We start from the raw sequence: 20516 nt of genomic DNA, 5'->3' as shown, positions 1-20516 counted from the left end.
AACAGAGATTGAGATGGTGGTATACAGAACACAAAATTGTAGGAAGAAAGATCCTCTTAGTTGTTCCCAGAACACCTATTTGTTTTCCTTCTTTTAAGTATTTGGAGACTGCCAGACACAGCCTGAACCTGCAACAAAGCTAACTAATCTCACCCTGTAAACAAAAGAAAGATCTATATAGCTGGTGTGGTTATGGCTGAACCTGTCCTTTGGTGATTTTTTTTTTTCTAAAAATAACTTTTTCTAAACAACATTCAAAGCCTGATTGATTTAAAAACCAAAGTGCTGTTTTGAAATAAGATACTGATTTGCAAATGCGTAGGTAAGAATCAAAATAAGCTGTATCTTGTCTTGGATGCTGTTACTGAACCCATATACTTTTTTCTGGATAACTTAAGCACTCAATAAACATCACAAGAAAGCACAACTTATCCTGAAGGAGAAAAGGTTTTACTCAATTTCCAAATTAAAAGAGCAAGAACTCTCTCTGTTGTTATGTCTAGCCTCTTGGCTTTTTTAGATATAAAAGTCACAGACCTGAAATTATCAGGTTCCTAATACAGACATGGACTAAGAATACAATTTTTACTAATTACAGTAACAGCTGTAATTGCTCCTTTACAAGCACAATTATCCATGATCCTAGAAAAGAGTGGGAAGAGTTGAAAGCATAGGCCAAAAATAAATAAATTCAACATAAACCAGAAACCATATACATTCTATTCATATCAGAAAATGTCTTTCCTTTTCCAGACACATCAAAACTAAAAGGAAACTAAAGATTGGCAATATCATCACAGAATGAGGACATCACAGGCAATTAAGGGAAAACAGTCTATTTCTCTCATTATCCAATTCCAAAACAGAACTAAACAACAAGAAATCTAAAACTGACTGCATGGCAAACTCATCTTCCCCTTAATAAAGAAGTTCTTTAATAATTCTTTCGTAGGCTATTTAAAATAGATATGTATAGGATTAGTGTGATTTAAAAAACCACAATAAAATTATAAGATTTAATTAAATCAAGAAGCATACAAGTGCTTATTGTGATTGAGTAAGCCTTCAGGAATTAATTTTTCCCCTACTCCAGAATATAGTCTGAAGCAGTCTACTGTAGTTATAGGCTTGCCTTTATCTTAAAAATATCAAGCATTACTGCCTAAGGAAAAAAAAAATACTTCACTCTCACTTTACACTTTTCCTAGCTAAACATTGAGAAGGCCATACTAACAGGAATGCCATATTTATAAAGCAGGCAAGAGACTTTTAGAGAGAATTAATGCTACCAGCAAGCCAAGAGCAATTTAAAGGCAGACCAAACAAAATAGCAATAGAAAGAGAAGTGTGAACTTTTCTCAGCTGTCTTGATGGATTTTAACTTTGAAACCTCATTATAACCATTTAAATGCCAATGTTTTAATTATTTCTTTAATCTGTTCAGCAAAACCTTCAGCCAATGCACTAATTCAGTGTCACTGTTCAGATATTCCAATCATGTACAGATACTCTGTCCAGACAAGGCAGTAATTTGTAAAAAGGATTTATTTTATTGTACTACATATCAGGTTTAAGAACAGCCTTGAATCGTAATTGCCCAATTATCAGTTTATCATTCAATTCAATTAAACCAATGTAATTAATTAATGTAAATGTATGCACACACTTGTACCAGTTGAATTTGTTCTATTTCATTTTAACTTGTAAATAATCACTTACATTAAACTGAGATATCTACATATTTTGTAAGGGTGTTGTGGGTTAACCCCAGTAGGCAGCTAAGCACCACACAGCTGCTTGCTCAATCCCACCCCACCTGTAGTGGGATGGTAGAGAGAATTGGAAGGGTAAAAGTGAGAAAACTCATAGGTTGAGATAAAGACAATTTAATAGGGAAAGTAAAAGCTGCACACATAAGCAAAGCAAAACAAGGAATTCATTTGCTATGCCCCATCAGCAGGCAGATGTTTAGACATTTCCAGGAAAGCAGGGCTCCATCACACGTAACGGTTACTTGGGAAGACAAATGCCATCACTCCAAACGTCCCCCCCTTCCTCCTTCTTCCCCCAGCTTTTTATTGCTGAGCATGACATCATATGGTGTGGAATATCCCTTTGGTCAGTTGGGGTCAGCTGTCCCGGCTGTGTCCCCTCCCAACTTTTTGTGCACCCCCAGCCTACTCGCTGGTGGGGTGGTATGAGAAGCAGAAAAGGCCCTGATGCTGTGTAAGCACTGCTCAGCAATAACGAAAACATCCCTGTATTATCAACACTATTTTCAGCACAAATCCAAAACATAGCCCCATACTAGCTACTATGAAGAAAATTAACTCTCTCCCAGCCAAAACCAGCACAGCAATATATCACTGCCCAGATAGAAAACATTGCTTTAAAGGTCCATCATATAGATGCTCATGTGCCCAAAAGCCGTGCCACTGAAGAACACTGAAACAACAAGCAGGTAGACCAGGCTGCCAGAACTGAAGTGGCTCAGGTGAGGGAAACTGAAGAAGCTAAGAAGATTAAGGAGAATATAACATAAAATGTAGATTTCTCCCAAATTTTGTAATTAGGAGTTTAACTTCATGTCCTGCTGAAACAGAACTTTATTCTGCTTGAATCTCAAGCTTGTCTAGTATTGGTAGTGATTGCAGGTGAGGTTGGCAAATGTAAATAAAGCACCTTCATTTCTTTGAACACAAACAAAAAGGCACGTGCAGGTACTTCCTGGGGGAACTGCGCTTTGAGATGTTTAGAAGTCTTAGGGACTGGAGGATATCTCCTGGGTTACAAAGGGTGGCTAGTATTTTTAAGTGCTGTGTTCAAGCAATTTCTTTTTAGTGGACACAGGCTAGCATCTCTGCTACAGACAGAAAGCAGACACACATCTCTCGGCTCTAAGTAAACCATGAAACTTTACAAACAAGCTAAGGATTAATCCTCATTGGAAAAGAGGTAGGTTTAACCATATTAATTTGGATGTGGAAACTACTGGTGTTGAAGTCCTGGCAAAAAAAAAAAAAGATAATTTTTAGCAAACTACCCAGTAGTAACAGATTATAGTGAAGATGATGTGTAATGCCTTCCTGGCAAAGGGGTGTTTGTAGTGGGTGCAAGTACATGCATTATTGCTTAATTAATCTAAAGTAGCATCATGCATTCCAGAGCCTTCTAGAAACCATACAGCAGTTCTCCATAGACATCTGATATGCTGGGTTGGATGTAACTGTAGAGGTACTGTACATCTGCAAAAGGAAGCATATGCCACAACAAGTGATGTTATAATCTTGATAGTACTGCTGGTAAGTTTCCCTAGCACACGCTCCAATTAATTTATGCTAATGCTGTCATATTTTCACAGCTATTGTTACTTTTGATAGCTAAAATAAGTTATTACAAATATACTTAATTTATGTACAGTCACACCTTCTTACTCTATAGACAATCTTGCAGAATATATCCTTCTTAATGAAGCAATTGCCCTAAATACTCACCAGAGGAATGCCAGGAAACTATGAAAATATTCAAAATGTTTGCAGATTTGGGGCATTATCCAACAGCTAAGCACCACACAGCCACTCACTCAACCCACCCCCCACCCAAGCAGGACAGGTAAGAGAATAGGAAGAGCAAAAGCAAGAAAACCCTAGGTCAAGATAAAGATAGTTTAATAAGTAAAGGAAAGAATAAAGTAAAAACACAAAACAAGTGATGCAAAGACAATCACTCACCACCTCCCACATATAGACTGATGCCCAGCCAGTCTCTGAGCAATGGCTACCTCCCCCAAAACCCCCTCCCCTCAGTTTTTATTGCTGAGCATGATGTCATATGGTATGGAATATTCCTTTGGCCAATTCAGGTCAGTTGTCCAGGTTGTGTCCACTCCCAGCCTTCATGCCCACCCCCAGCCTACTTGCTGAGGGGGCAGAGTGGGGAAAAAAAGAAAGCCTTGATGCTGTGCAAGCATTGTTCAGCAATACCCAAAATACTGGTGTGTTATCAACACTGTTTTAGCCACAAATCCAAAACACAGTGCCATGCGGGCTGCTACAAAGAAAATGAACTCCATCCCAGCCACACCCAGTACACTTTGGTAAAGTGTTTCAGTGTTAATTACCTTAATTTAAATTAAAATTTTAAATTTTAATTTAAAGCAGTTATTTTCATTCTGACATTCTTGAGTTTAAAGTCTATTGATCTTGTGGCATCTTTGTCTATCACAATGAAGTATTCTCCCTTAAGCTGACTTAGACAAACTTAAGTACTTCAGGAAGGAACATAGTCTAATACAGCGTTTTTGTAGGCTTTGAAGCTGTTTTCTTGTCTGAACGCTTCCTTATGCATTTTTTTTTTAAGTCTAAGGGGGAAAAAACGTTTATTCTCTCTGTCTTTAACTCCTGAGATTTTGAGGTATTTTCCTACGGTGCTTGAGAGATGGATTAGTGGAAGTGCCTCACCTAGCCTCTGCTGCTTCAGTCTGGTTCCAAAATGGAGATGGAGTTGCTGTGTGTAACAGCTGATCCCAACACTTGGTGGGCTGAAAGAGCAGCCACAGGAAACCCCTGCAGCCCTGCTGAGGGGGTGGCAGGTGCCTTGGCTGCCCAGCTTTGCTCACCCAAGGGGGGGCAGCCATGAGATAAATCCTAGGCCAACATCTCTAGCTGACTGACTGTGGCTCAGATGCTGGCTCCTGGCCAACACAACTCTTCAAGTATGAACTGATTTGACAGCTACTGTAGCCACCTTGCTCTGGTATATCCACACAATGACTCTCTTCTTTCAAGCCTTTCCTTCCTTCATGAGCAAACTGTGTTTTCATGTTAATCTCAACCTTTTTTACTCTTGCAGGGTGCTGAAGAAATTTCCAAGTCTGGTACTACATCCTGGTCAGTAATGACCCCACAATCCTCCCTAGCATGATGGAGTGTAATTGCATGTGCAGGAATCCAAAGAGGAGAAAGCAGGTAAATCACTTCCTCTTTCCAACACATTTGGCTGTGTAATTGTGTTGCTCAGAGCGCAGTCTTTCACTCAGCAGCCACTACTTTCTTTTGCCACTCTGGGAACATGTAGACTCCAGCAGTAGCACGATTTACGTGATTTTTTTTTTTCTGAACACGAGCCACCTTAAACAAACAGCTTTCTCATTAATCACTTCGAAACAACTCGAGTTAGACATCAAGAGGAAGAAAGGAGTGCTCTGCCTCCAGCTGGGGGATGCCTTCCTCATGGAGGCAAGCGTCCTCTGTGCAGCTGCATGCCAAGCCTTCCTAAATATACCCTAATGCCACTTGTAACCGCATAGGAAGACTAAGAAATGCATATGTGTTTGTTAGGGGGCTCTGATTTTAGACAGGAAAAACCTGAAACAAAAAAAACCCACACCGCACTAAACAGTAACATATGGCCTAGGCCAGGTTCCCTGCCACGCTGCACCGGTCACGGGCGCCCCTCAGGCCAGGCCGCGCCCTGCCCCCTCACACAGGAGCTGCAGCGAGCACCAGGAGCAGCACCAGGAGCGGCACCAGCCCCAGTGCCCGTTCGCTGCTGCGGCGGGCGGGCGCCTGCCGCTCCCGGCCCCGGCAGTATCCGGCGCGGTAAGGAGGCCGCTTTGGCTCCGCCACCCCCTCCAAGCGGCCCTTCCTGCCGCCATGGCCCGGCGGCGCTGTCCCCTCCCGGCTGTTGCTCCTCCTCCTCCCCGCTCTGTCCCAGGGCGCAGGACTGACATCACGCCCAGGGTTTCCATCCGACTAAGGGAGGAGGAGGAGGAGGAGGAGGTTGAGCGGAGTGGCAGCGTGATGGCGGTAGTCGGGAGGACTTAAGAAACGGCGGCGGAGCAACACAGTACCTACTCCCCAGGCTTCTCCCTGCCCGGTTTGGGGTCCTATTGTTCAAGCCGGTGGGGGCTGCAGGCGAGCCCGCCGCGTGGGGCTGTAAGGAGCCGGCGGCCCAGGCCCTGTGGCGGCCGCAGGAGCGGCCTCCGACCCTAGGTTGCAGCACAGACCTCTTCGTGGGGTATAGCGCCGTCTCGGATCAGGGCAGCCCTAGGGAGGCTGGGCTGGGCGCACGCACGCAGGTAGGCAGAGGCCCGCCATGGCTCCTTTCCCTGGTCCGGAGTTGTGCGGTGGCTGTCGCTTTCGAAGATGGATGGGGAGGCGACTGGCGTTGAGAAGAAGGGGTTGGATGCCCAGCGCGGGGCTGGGCTCCTGGACCCGCTCGCTGTTTTCTGAAGAGGGAGGGAGGGAACTGTGAGAGCTGAGGCGGGCAGCCGGGGTTGAGCCTCTTTCGCTGGCTCCTGCGGGGGGAGCCTGTGACGAACCGGCTGGGAGGCAGGAGTGCGGCCTTCGCTCTTCTCCGGCCATGGGGGGGCGCTGGGAGAAGCGAGCACGGAGGACAGCGGCCGCCTTGGCAATACTGCCAGGGAGCCTTGGCCAGGAGCGGCGCCTGTGCGTGCGGGTCGCGCCACCAGCAGAGGGCCGTCTCCGGGGGCGGGAGGTAGGGAGGCAGCCCTGGCCTGGGCTCTCCCCGGGAGCGCCTTGGGAGCGGTCGGTCACGGGAGGCCGCGAGAGCGCGGTGCGGGTGGTCGGGGAGGATCGTCGCGGAGCAGGGAGTGGGCGACAAGGAGCGAGTTTCGTGGCCACTAAAGATGTTTCCTGGGGCCTGGGGAGTGCCGGTCCCGGAGGCGGCAGGGTGTTCGCACCCTGGGCGCGGGAGGGCAGACAGCGCGGAGCTTGGCCTCGTTGGGCAGCAGCGGCCGATCTGCGAGGAACCACCAAGCTGCCCGGCTCGCCGCCGCGGGGGCCCCAGCCTCGCTTCGCGGCCTCTCTGGGGTTACAGGGCTCTTTCCTATCGCTTTTCTTCCGTCATCGCCTTTGTTTGCTGGCTGGAGTGGCCCTGGTGTCTGAGATGGTGCCTGAGCGCAGGGCTTTTTCCATCCCGGAACGAGGCGGCCCACGCCTCCCATCATGAGCTATAGGTCGGGCTGTATTAGAGGAGAGCACCTCGAGGCAGGCAACCTGCAGGCGAGGCCCCAATCGCTTTCACACCACTAAATCTGTGAGAAGCGCTGCTCTTTAGCTGATTATCAGTGAGTTCATACTTGCACTCCATTTAAAGTGAGCCTAAACTTTTTCTAGGTGCATCTGACATGGCAGAGATCCAATTGAAGATGTTCATGTATATGAAATAACGATCACGCCATCTGTGGGATCTTGTTAGCTTGATGTAGTTGAGCCAATTTTTTAAAATGGGACAGACAGTCTTTATTTTCCTGCCTCTACCCCCAATTGGATGTAAACATGTCTGTGTCTGGAAATGCTTCTGATATGTTTGTTTTGTGCATGAAATAATTTTGCTAATCAGATCTTAGAGCATTAATATCCATAACTTATATTTATGTGTTTGGGGATGCTGTTTTCCTTTAAAAGTTAGATCTGGTTGTTCTTAAGACAGTACTATGGCATACCAAAAGCTATTTTTCAGTTAAAAAGATGTCAAATGTGATAGATAATCCCTTTCAGTGTTGTTGTGACAGGACAGGTTATTTTCAGTATCTTTCAGTTGCAACCATCAAATATTTCAAATTATGTCAACATTTTCCTTTACTACTTTAGGTAATTTGGGAAAAATCTTCAATACCTGCAGAGAACAGTTGAGTAAACAAGTCGCCTGGAAAACAGAGTACCAAGAAGTAGATTCTTGACATCCACCTTCTAACCTGAGTGGACTTCTATTTATCTTTTAAACTTCTTAATATTTACAATGAATGGGCACAGTGATGAAGACATTGTAAGAAACAGTAGTGGAGAGTCAAGGTAAGCACTTTCAGTCCTTGGCTACGTATTCTCCTGTATTTTGTTTTATTAGAACTGGTTTACGTTTTAATTTTGTGCCAAAGCTTCCTGGTGAGCAAGTAGACCATTATTTAGGAGGACCAGCCATGCTTTTTTACAGATGCTTAATCTGCTTGTTAGAATCAGTTAGCTTCATTTAATAACTGTAACAATCGTGTATATACCTTACATAATACAGTTTTAATACTATTTAAGCTCTATCAGCATCCATTATTCTTTTTCCTCAAAAGTTGTCTGAAGTGTCAAAAGCTGAAACAGATTAGATTGAAATGTTAAAGTAAAACTCGTGTCTATGAAGTGCAGGGCATGCATGCATAATATGTGCTGTATAAACCCTGAACTAGGCTATCTCTAAAGTTGGAACAGTGGACTGTTAATTCTAGTGAGGCTTCCTTTTTTTGTTGAGTTGTCAAAGCAGTATAACGGAAAGCGTTAACTTCATGTTTGTTTTCCAAAGTGAAAGTACAGTTTTCCCAGCTGTTTTCTTAATTAAAAAAAAAACAACACAATAATCCACCCCTCTAATGTCGATTGCTGGTGTTCTAGGATGTGTAGAGCGTTCACTTGGTTGGAAAAGCCTGGTTAGAACTTCCCTGCTGCAAGATGAGGATAACTGAACTTGTAGGGGTGGAATTAAATTCTTATTCTAGAACACTGCTAAGTTCAACAAATATCTACTGCACTAGGAAGCTAATATTTCTAAAACTGGGAAATATGATGAATGCTGCAGATTTAAGAAGGCAAGGCAAACTTACAAATAGAAGCAGTTGTGATCATGCTGTCAGTCTACCCATCTGTCTGTCTCTTCCTCTTTCTGATCACAGCCTGTTGAACCTGTTAGTTGATTCCATCAGTCAGAGGTCATAAAGAAAACTGAGTTCTGTGGGCTTTATGGAAACAGCCAGTTGGGTAAAGGGGATAGATCTAAATTTTTGCCCCAAGTGAAGAAATCCAAAAACAACATAATGGACAGCTGATCATTCAGCACGTGCTGGCCATTAAGCTTGCATGTAGCACAGTGAGTAATGGGGTGGGAAGAAGAGGGAAGAGAGAAGTGTTTAGGTGATATTAGGTGCAAATCTCTAGGAAACCTATAAGCAGTAAAACTAAAGAAACTTTAACAACTTTTGTGTATTTTTTTTATGTCAAACTTCCATATTATACCTAGAAATATTCTAGAATTATTAAATGTTAGAATTTCTGTGTAATAATTACAGTGGAGTCTACTCCAGTTTTTTATTTACTTGAAATCACTGCTCTGGAATGTTTTCAGTAGTTCTAGGTGAAATATCACAGATAAACATTATCTGGATAGCAAGTAAGTATAAGCAGAAAAACTTTATAGCAATGCTCTGAGAAACTGACTCTTAAATTTAAGAAAAGCATGTTTGTGTAGTGTTCTTGAAAGCATTCTGTTGCAAACTTGAATAGGAGTAAATACATATTAGTTAGCTAGCATTAAGAAAGCTTAATGAGCAAGGAAGGGCAGTTATAGCTGAACTGCAACGCAAGCTCCAGGTAGAACAGGGAATGCAGAAGTGAAACATTGGTGCCAATTGAATAGCAATCTGGTTTCCCATCTCTTTGCTCTTTGTTTCCTGTAGAACAAGACATGGAGCACTTGAGCAGACCTTACTTCTCTGTAGGTAAAAAAGGGTGTGCTCAGTAAAGCTTATCTGGAAAGTAGCTGGCTGGGGTACATTGTACTTCCTTTTTCCAGTAAGCAGAAAGTGGCTTCTTGCACCAAGGTCCCTTACCATTGTTTATGTTCTTGAAAGCTGATGTTAATACAAGACACTAATTTCTGTGGATTTAATTTTCTTTGTTGATTTAATAGTCTGTGGACCACAAAAGATAGTTAAGTAAAGCCAGCTCTTTGTCAGTATGTCAGCAGGCTTGAATTTGCTGTATAAACTCATACCTTCCACAGAAGATTAAAAAGATAAATTGAAAGCCACTATTCTAAGTTCCTGCTTTCAAGAAACCTAAGTGGGAGTTAAAACAAAGATTCCCCAAGCATAATTACAGAAGTATTCTCATCTATTGGTTTCTTTTTGGTAGAAGTAGGTAATACACACTTTTTCCTTTTTTTTTTTCCCCTAATTTGTATGTATAGAGAGAGTTGTGTTGGGTTTATGTGGCAAGGTTTCGGTAGTGAGGAGACTACAGGGGTGGCCTCCTTCAGAAGAGACCAGGGACTGCCCCTGTGCTGGACAAAGCCAGTTCCAGCTGGCTCCAAAATGGACCTGCCACTGGCCAAACATGAGTCAATCAGTGAAGCTGGTGGCACCTCTGTGATAACATTTAAGAAAGGGTAAAACGCTGTGCAGCAGAGTGTGTGTGTGAGAGAGAGGGAGGAACGAGGGGGGAAAATGTGAGAGACAGCTCTTCAGACGCCAAGGTCAGTGAAGGAGGGGGAGGAGGTGCTCCAGGCGTCGGAGCAGAGATTCCCCTACAGCCTGTGGAGAAGATCACGCCAGAGCAGATATCCACCCTGCAGCCTGTGGAGGGCCCCACGCCAGAGCAGGTGGATGTGCCCTGAAGGAAGCTGCAGTCTATAGAGAGCATACACTGGAGCAGGATCCTGGCAGGAACTGCGGCCTGTGGAGAGGAGCCCACGCAGGAGCAGGTTTTCTGTCAGGAACTGCAGCCCCTGGGGGACCCACACTGGAGCAGTCCATTCCTGAAGGACTGTACCCTGTGGAGAGGACCCATGCTGGAGCAGTTCTTGAAGGACTATCCTGTGGGAGGGACCCCATGTTGGAGCAGGGGAAAAGTGTGAGGAGGAAGGAGCGGCAGATGAGCTATGAACTGACTGCAACCCCCCATTCCACATTCTCCCCGGCCCCCCCCCCCCCCCCCCCCCGGGGGTGGGGGAAGGAGGTAGAAAGTTGGGAATGAAGGAGTGAAAGTGAGCCTGGGAAAAAGGGGGTTGGGGGGAGGAAGGTGTTTTAGTTTTGTCTTTGTGTCTCACCATCCTACTTTATTTTTAATTGGCAAGAAATGAATTTGAGTTGTCAGCCTAAGTCAGGAAAAGGGAATCGAGTTCGTCCTTCAGAATAGATGAGGATGGGAAATAACACTTCTTGGTAGCCTGAACTTAATACTCTTTGTTCCATTTGCTTTATATTAGTGGTGACGAATAAGATGAATCTCTTTTACACATCTAAATCAGATTGAGTAGTTCAGTTTTCTTTAATAAAAAAAAAAAAAGCCCACTTGCATTGTATTTGCCTAAATAAACTTACCTATGAACTTTCAGTTTTAAGAGTTTGGCATTTAGTGTATATTACTTCTATTTATTCTGGAAGGGGCTCTTCATATTCAAATGCATGACCTTCCTTGGACTTCTGGTTTATTAAAGTAACGGTGAACTGTCATTTCAGATGCTTTTCAAAGACCTTGCAGAAATTAATCTTTTCTGTTTTTAATGGGTTAAACTTTTATTTTGCTCAAATTGATATTCTGTTTCCTGTTGTTTTTAAATTGGAGGATTGTTAAGGCAGTTTAATGTAATGAATGCCCTCTAAATCAGCAGTGATAAATTGTCCTCTCTTGGGTCCTTTATCAACCTAGACCTTATACAGGAGTCTAAATGTTCTAACAGTGGTTTTGCAGTATGGCTTGTGCAGCTTTCTGTCTTAAAGTTTCTCTTCCTAGTGCCTTGTATAAATTAGCTGACTGTTCCTAGTTGTGTGTTCTGATCGGGGGGACCTTGTTTTAAGAGGTAAGCTAGTGAAGCTAAACCTAAGACTACTGAAAAGAACTAGTCACTCTGTGCAAGCAAATGCTTGCTTTTAATGTTCGTCAGTGATGTTTTTCTTTAAGTCTGTCTTCTCCTGTCATCTCCCCAAAGCATACTCTTATTTCATTCCATAGGTATTTATTGGGGTTTGAAAAATTAACAGGTGCAAAAATGAAACAATTATCTCTTTTGGTACTCTCAGTAAGCTATCTTGCTTTTCTTGCAAAATAGTTTGAAAATAAATATTGCTTTTGTGGATCTCTCTTAAATTGCTCTTGAATATATTGAGAATATCCAGAGACAGTGTCTATAAAATGTAATACAGACTAACTTCTTAATTGTGTCAAACTTTCATACCAAATCAGATTTGACATATGCTGCTGTACAAATGCAACTATTTGACTCAAGGACTAGGGGTGTGAGAAGCTTCTTTACTACATATCCTGGAAGATGTTCTCTGTAGACTTTACATTGGTTTGCCAACATACATGAAACTATACTTTTTCATGTAGAAATCCCATCCTGAGAGCGTGCTGTTCATTCTTAGTATATATTCCTGCATGCCTACTACTGCAGGTTAGCATTGTCAGTTAACTTTGTGTCATGGTTTAACCCCAGCTGGCAACTGAGCACCACACAGCCGCTTGCTCACTCCCCCTCCAGTGGGATGGGGGAGAGAATCAGAAGGGTAAAAGTGAGAGAACTCATAGGTTGAGATAAAGACAGTTTAATAGGTAAAGCAAAAGCCACACACGCAAGCAAAGCAAAACAAGGAATTAATTCACTACTTCCCATCGGCAGGCAGGTGTTCAGCCATCTCCAGGAAAGCAGGGCTCCATCACGCGTAACGGTTACTTGGGAAGACAAATGCCATCACTCCAAACGTCCCCCCCTTCCTCCTTCTTCCCCCAGCTTTTTATTGCTGAGCATGACATCATATGGTGTGGAATATCCCTTTGGTCAGTTGGGGTCAGCTGTCCCAGCTGTGTCCCCTCCCAGCTTCTTGTGCACCCCCAGCCTACTCGCTGGTGGGGTGGTGTGAGAAGCAGAAAAGGCCCTGATGCTGTGTAAGCACTGCTCAGCAATAACGAAAACATCCCTGTATTATCAACACTGTTTTCAGCACAAATCCAAAACATAGCCCCATACTAGCTGCTATGAAGAAAATTAACTCTCTCCCAGCCAAAACCAGCACATTATCCACCCCTTATTCCATACCATTGACATCATGCTCAGGTCCCACACTAGCCAATACATCCTCATTAACCACCACTCCCCTTCCCGTCCTTTGATATAATATGCAGATATCGTTCCCTTAGTCTATGGACCACCCCTGTGAAATGTCCACAGAATGTCCATTGAGTTCATTTAGTCTATGACTTTGGGCTCCATCTGTTATGGTGGTCACTCAGGACAGGAGAGATGGTGCGTTGCGTGGAGTTATTGGGCACCAAAGCCAACTCAGGTCAGGTCACTGCTGCACTTGCGCTGCTTCTTGTAAGGCTTGTCCTCCATTGGTTCAGGTGGTTCCTGCTATAGTAATTCCTATAACATGCAACTCAAATCCTGGGTTACAACAATTTAATGGTATTTCCATTACAATCTCCACCCCTGGCCCCTTTGAACCAGACCATAGGGTTTAACATTGCAATGAACTCCTCCCCTTGCCCCTGCTCCGTCTTGGACTTATCCACAGACTGCAGTCCCTTAGGGTTGTACCTGCTCCAAGTGGAGCCTTATCTATGAGCCACAGTCTCTCCAGGGGTATACCTGCTGCAGCATAGAGTTATCCACAGCCATAGTCGCTTTGAGGTGCACCTGTTCCAGCGTGGCCTTCTCCATGGGCCACAATGCCTTCAGAGATATACCTGCTCCAGCGTGGCCTTACCCACAGCCACAGTCCCTTCAGAAGTAAACCTGATCCAGCATGGCCTTACCCATGGCTGCAGTCCCTCCAGGGGTGTACCTGCTCTGTCGTGGGCTTATCCATGGCCACACGCTTTGAGGTGCTCCAGCATGACCTCATGCACAGCCACTGATGCTTCAAGGTGTACCTGCTGAAGCATGGATTTATCCACAGCCACTGACACTTCGAGGTGTACCTTCTCCAGTGTAGACTTATCCTTGGGCCACAATCCCTTCAGAGGTATACCTGCTGTGGCACAGACATAACCACGGCCACAGACGCTTCGAGATGTACCTGCTCTGGCATGGGCTTATTCACGGCCACAGATGCTTTGGGGTGTCCTGCTCCCGCATGGACTCATCCACAGGTCACAGTCCCTTCGACTCGAGTTCACCCTGGAGTTCCAGCCTGTCCAGTACAGCAGCACAGAAACAGCAGGGATGCCCTGGCCATCTGTCAGCCCAGGCGCATCGCCATTGCTGTTATCAAAATGTTCCTAGGCACAGCAGAGTAAGGTGATAAGCAGTCCAGCACTACAGCAAGCCGCGAAAGCAAAAAAAGCAACCACTAACGAGCACTAGACTCTAATATACAGTAAAGCAAGCAAGCCCCATGGCAAGCACAGGAGCCTGCCAATTAATAGCTAAACAGCAATAACAGCTATAAATTCGATCTAGCACATTCCAATCAAATCTGTCGTTATCTCGAACCCTTAGTGCCCCACGTTGGGCTCTAAAAAGGGCTGTTGTGGTTTAACCCCAGCCGGCAACTGAGCACCACACAGCCGCTTGCTCACTCCCCCTCCAGTGGGATGGGGGAGAGAATCAGAAGGGTAAAAGTGAGAGAACTCATAGGTTGAGATAAAGACAGTTTAATAGGTAAAGCAAAAGCCACACACGCAAGCAAAGCAAAACAAGGAATTCATTCACTGCTACCCATCGGCAGGCAGGTGTTCAGCCATCTCCAGGAAAGCAGGGCTCCATCACACGTAACAGTTACTTGGGAAGACAAATGCCATCACTCCAAACGTCCCCCCCTTCCTCCTTCTTCCCCCAGCTTTTTATTGCTGAGCATGACATCATATGGTGTGGAATATCCCTTTGGTCAGTTGGGGTCAGCTGTCCCAGCTGTGTCCCCTCCCAGCTTCTTGTGCACCCCCAGCCTACTCGCTGGTGGGGTGGTGTGAGAAGCAGAAAAGGCCCTGATGCTGTGTAAGCACTGCTCAGCAATAACGAAAACATCCCTGTATTATCAACACTGTTTTCAGCACAAATCCAAAACATAGCCCCATACTAGCTACTATGAAGAAAATTAACTCTCTCCCAGCCAAAACCAGCACACTTTGTCATCATTGCAGTGATTTGTTTGCATGGTAGAGAAGTAGTCTCACTTCAACAGGACTGAAGAGGTCATTATTGCTTTATCCATCACTCGCTTCTTTTTTTCCATGGTCCTGTGATGCTCCTATAACTGTTTTGTGCAGTCTCATGCATTCCTGTCTTTGGTGGTGTTGGTTTTAGGTTTGCTTGTTGTTTTGTTTGGGTTTTTTTTTTTTTCAGTTGAACAAAGTACAGTGTATGGTTTCTTATTCAAGATTACCTTTTATCAAATAATGCTGTTTTAATTTTACTGGGTTTTATATATCTAATATATAAACAATATAAAAAAATTGCTTGAAGCAGGGGGAGGAAGGCTTATATGACACATTTTCGAAAGAGGGACTTACAAAAGCAGGAATTCTGTTCTGAGTAACAGAATTAAGTATCTAAAAGAGCACAAATGCTCTTCAACAGCAAATACTGAACATTCCCTTTCTGTATACATCATATTAACAGCATCTTTATTTTGTAGCTTAATTTGCCTTGCCCTATTGTTTTAGATCTAGAGTTCTTCCAATTTTAGTCTTGATAGTATTTATAATTTCTGTCTATTCTTGGAAGCACATTCATCAGTGAAGAAGGGGGGGGAAGCAAATTACACCACAGGATAGAGTTGGTTGGAAGAGGACAGCAATGCAAGAGCAGAGTAAAGGGAGGACATAATGTGACAAGGTAGGATAGGGTAAATTGACAAACGCAGGTGAATAGTTAACTGAAAATTAAGTTTTGTACACTGTCTCTTTCTCTCATTATACGTAAGGTACGTATGGTTTTTCTACCAGTCTCTTGAGTATATTCAGAAAGGGTGAGGGAAAGACAGGAAGGTTCTAATTTAGGCTTAGGTGCCTGAAGATTGCCTCCTACCTTCCAGTTTCAAGCAGGCTTTTTTGAAAGAGGGGGAAAAAGGCTGGTTGTGTTGTACCCAAACCCTCTCTTTTAGGCTATTTCAGGTGTCCACAACAGGATGAGTATGGTGTCCTCTTTCACCTTTTGTTGAACTGTTTCAAATAAAAGCATCTAAAGAAAAGGCACTGACCCTGGACTGTACAGGAAGAGAAGGGGGCAAGGAATAAAGCACTTTGCCTGTCCTCTTATGTAAGAGGAACTCTGGAGAGCAGAGGATCAGAATTGGTGTTCCTGAGATGATATTTATGTAACAGCATTAGGTAGCAGGTAATTATGACAGTATTCTGAGTCTTTGGTTGAAGAAATATTTGAGTTTTAATGTTCCTTGCATCCTAACACTAGGGATACAATACCAGAATCTCAGTAATTAGTAGTGCCAGTTCAAGTGATTAATCTTGTAGAGGTCAGTGGTGCTATTTTGTGTTAATAGGCATTACTCATTGTGAGAAAAGTTAGACAAATTATGGACCCTAGCTGGACAGCATCAGATAATATTTAAAGCTCTCTAGCTAGAGGAGGAATTGCTTATATACTACGCCACAGATAATGCAGGGAAAGTCAAAGAAGCCAATAGGCAAAGGAGGAAAAAACGTGACAAGGATGTTAAAATATGACTACGACACAGCTATTATTTCCATGAATTTACATTTTAAATGCCTTTATTATAGAACTTAGGTTCTGCTTCTTTTAATAAAAGGATGAAAGGAAACAGTCTTGCTATCATGAAAGTGTGTTGTGTTTTGGGGGGGGGTTGTTTTGGCGGGGGGTGTGTTTTCTCTTTCCCCTAATGGAACAACTATTTTAAAAGTCAAATTTTGGTATAGTCTGAAATGCTCTCATTTTTAGCTTGGTTAGCAACGATAGCTTGCAATGATTATTTCTAGAAAATGTACATGTTGTCTTAAACTGTATCTCCTTTCCTTTTCAACCTCAAGAAAGATTAAACCACTTCTGGCATGCTGCTGATAGAAGTTGTTGGAGTGAGAGATTGCTTGTCTTTCAAGTTCTCAAAAGAATGTGAACTTTTCTCAAGCTGATTATGATTGGTTTTGCCCTATAATAGCTGTTACAGTATTCATTTTAGCGGATCAAGAAAACGTAATCTGAGCTACTAGAAATGTGTATGAAACTTTTGTATCTTGTATGTCTTTTCCTACAAGCTTCAAAAACTCAATTAGATTTTTAAAACTATGGCGAACAAGTTCTCTGAACTTACAGTGATGCTGGTAGATGTTGCAGTGTAATGAGTTCTGCAGTGGTTTTTGGTGGGTTTTTTTTTTTTAGTCATGTCAGTAATGCTCCTTGAAGAAAGGGGAAAAGGTATTAGACTGTGTAGCATTTTAAGCACTTGGAAAAGCAACTGCAGTCTGTCATGATGCAATGTGGAGTGTGTGTGCATGTACTAAAATTGATAACAACAACAAAAAACCCTTTTCATTTGAAATTTAGTTAGTTTTCCTAAATTCTGTATTGATTTGCACCGTTTTATACTTTGGTTTCAGGACAGCAGTCTTAAGAAATATTACCCTGTTCAATTGTGCTTACTTGTTACACTGCTTTGTGGAGTCTGTAAGTTGCTAGGATGTTTTTTAAAAGCTGAATCTGTTCCTTCTACAGACTGCACTGACACCACTAAGGGGGTGCTGTGTTGGGGGAAGGTTGGAGAGAGCATTAATAGCAATGTCAAAATAAGTTATTCTTGTGGAGCATCACTCACCAGCAGGCAAATATATTGTTTGAGGACCAAGACTGTGTTTTCAAGGTGCTTGGCTTCAGCTGTGATAGCTCATACTGCTGCTTTGTACCATTTTTCAAATTGTGAGAAAATTGCTGAAATTCAGAGTAAATGTAGGAGCATTTAAAGTGAAATTTTGAAGTTGCTTCTTCCTTAGTTCCCCTCTATTTGCAAGGAGATTATAGATGTAACTTTTTTTTTTTTTAGCACATGCATGTGTGTAACTGTGTACCTTTTCTTAAATAATTCCATCCTTCCTCCAATGGTTAGCATCTGAATTACTAGGGTTTAATCTGGATTACTGCTCATGTGGTAGAGGGTCATAGGTAGTCCCGTGACAGGGATTAGAGATTTATGTTCATTTTTAATAACTAAGGGTTGCTTAATGTGTCTGTGTCAGGGAGAAAGGAAGGCTGCTCTCCATTACTGTTTTTTACCCCTTAGTGTGCCAGTAGTTTTGTGTTTGCAGTAAAATGTGGGGAGGCTGGGGGAGGAGAGTTCTGTTTTTCTTTCATGAATACATTAGCTAAAATACTGTAGCAAATAATTGGCTACAATTAAGTCCTGAGGCAGGGTGAATCTGGGCCCTGCTTAGGTGATACTGAGAAGTAATGACTCCTAAATTTTGACTAGGTCAGCACTAGACAAGTGAAACAAAAATAAAAAGCCAAGTACATATATATCCCAGTGAAGTTACATCTGCAAAAGCAAAGTGCTAGAAAGGGATGCTCTCTGGTGGTAAATTGACATGGTGTAGCAAACTGCTAGTAGCTGTGTTGAAAAGAAGTTGAAATTGAAAACTATTACTATGGTAGCTTACTACAGTAGTTTTTCAGTAAGATGTAATTTTCAAAATACTTAATTTTCAATACCCCAGTTTTTATTATGGGCACTGCTTATGAGAAGTGGCTAGAACACTGCAGACGTTTTGGCGTGAGGGAAGAAGTAGGTTTTTAGTCTCCTCTTTAGATAACACTTCTTCCTTTGTTCCAAGCAAGTCTTGGCATATTTTGGAGACTTTCCTGAATTTTCTTTTAGAAAGTTAAATAGGTCTGTCATCTTTATTGTTGCTGCTTTCTTACAAGTATTACTTCAAAAACAAGTAAGGCATTGCTTTATCTCAGAAGTTGATCATGCCAGTTGGTAGTCTAGCTGATGCTGATCTGTTTCTTATACTACCTACATATTCTAATATGTAGGTAATATATTCTAATATGTAGAATCATAGAATAGAATCATAGAATAGAATCATTGAGGTTGGAAAAGACCTCTAAGATCATCGAGTCCAACCGTCAACCCAACACCACCATGCCCACTAAACCATGTCCCTAAGTGCCTCATCTACACGTCTTTTAAATACCTCCAGGGATGGGGACTCAACCACTTCCCTGGGCAGCCTGTTCCAATGTTTCACCACTCTTTCAGTAAAGAAATTTTTCCTCACGTCCAATCTAAACCTCCCCTGCCGCAACTTGAGGCCATTTCCTCTCGTCCTATCGCTAGTTACTTGGGAGAAGAGACCGACACCCACCTCGCTACAACCTCCTTTCAGGTAGTTTTAGAGAGCGATGAGGTCTCCCCTCAGCCTCCTTTTCTCCAGGCTAAACAGTCCCAGTTCCCTCAGCCGCTCCTCATAAGACTTGTTCTCCAGACCCCTCACCAGCCTCGTTGCCCTTCTCTGGACACGCTCCAGCACCTCAGTGTCCTTCTTGTAGTGAGGGGCCCAAAACTGAACACAGTATTCGAGGTGCGGCCTCACCAGTGCCGAGTACAGGGGCACGATCACTTCCCTACTCCTGCTGGCCACACTATTTCTGATACAGGCCAGGATGCCATTGGCCTTCTTGGCCGCCTGGGCACACTGCCGGCTCATGTTCAGCCGGCTGTCGACCAACACCCCCAGGTCCTTCTCTGCTGGGCAGCTTTCCAGACACTCTTCCCCAAGCCTGTAGCGCTGCATGGGGTTGTTGTGGCCGAAGTGCAGGACCCGGCACTTGGCCTTGTTGAACCTCATACAGTTGGCCTGGGCCCATCGATCCAGCCTGTCCAGGTCCCTCTGCAGAGCCTTCCTACCCTCGAGCAGATCAACACTCCCGCCCAACTTGGTGTCGTCTGCAAACTTCCTGAGGGTGCACTCGATCCCCTCATCCAGATCATCGATAAAGATATTGAACAAGACCGGCCCCAAAACTGAGCCCTGGGGAACACCGCTCGTGACCGGCCGCCAACTGGATGTAACTCCATTCACCACAACTCTCTGGGCCCGGCCGTCCAGCCAGTTTTTGACCCAGCGCAGAGTCCACCTGTCTAAGCCGTGAGCCGCCAGCTTCTCGAGGAGAATGCTGTGGGAGACGGTGTCAAAGGCCTTGCTGAAGTCCAGGTAGACCACATCCACAGCCTTTCCCTCATCCACTAGGCGGGTCACCTGGTCATAGAAGGAGATCAGGTTGGTCAAGCAGGACCTGCCTCTCATGAACCCGTGCTGGCTAGGCCTGATCCCCTGGTTGTCCCGCTCATGCCTTGTGAGTGCCCTCAAGATGAACCGCTCCATAATCTTCCCCGGCACCGAGGTCAGGCTGACAGGCCTGTAGTTCCCCGGATCCTCCTTCCGGCCCTTCTTGTGGATGGGCGTCACATTGGCAAGCCTCCAGTCGTCCGGGACCTCCCCCGTTAACCAGGACTGCTGATAAATGATGGAGAGTGGCTTGGCGAGCACCTCCGCCAGCTCCCTCAGCACTCTCGGGTGGATCCCATCCGGCCCCATAGACTTGTGAGCGTCCAGGTGGCGTAGCAGGTCATTGACTGCTTCCTCTTGGATTATGGGGGGTTCATCCTGCTCGCCGTCCCCGTCTTCCAGCTCGGGGGGCTGAGTACCCTGAGGATAACTGGTCTGCCTGTTAAAGACTGAGGCAAAGAAGGCATTGAGTACCTCAGCCTTTTCCTCATCCTCGGTGACAGTGTTCCCCCCTGCATCCAATAAAGGATGGAG

General features: G+C 44.2%; 1 protein-coding gene across 1 annotated transcript in view; it reads left to right on the top strand.

Moving 5' to 3' along the window:
• Nucleotides 1–6003: 6003 nt before the first annotated feature.
• LOC143171911 (chromodomain-helicase-DNA-binding protein 1-like) overlaps nt 6004–20516 on the top strand; it is a 77224-nt gene continuing 62711 nt past the window's right edge. The window contains exons 1-2 of the mRNA XM_076361092.1: nt 6004–6079; nt 7617–7817. Of these exons, the coding sequence (XP_076217207.1) occupies nt 7765–7817 (53 nt within the window). The 5' untranslated portion in view covers nt 6004–6079; nt 7617–7764. The remainder of the gene's footprint in view (nt 6080–7616; nt 7818–20516) is intronic.

Source organism: Aptenodytes patagonicus, chromosome W (genome assembly GCF_965638725.1).
Source record: "Aptenodytes patagonicus chromosome W, bAptPat1.pri.cur, whole genome shotgun sequence".
Lineage (NCBI taxonomy): Eukaryota > Metazoa > Chordata > Aves > Sphenisciformes > Spheniscidae > Aptenodytes > Aptenodytes patagonicus.
Note: the sequence above shows the minus strand (reverse complement) of the source record. Positions and strands in the feature narration are given on the sequence as shown.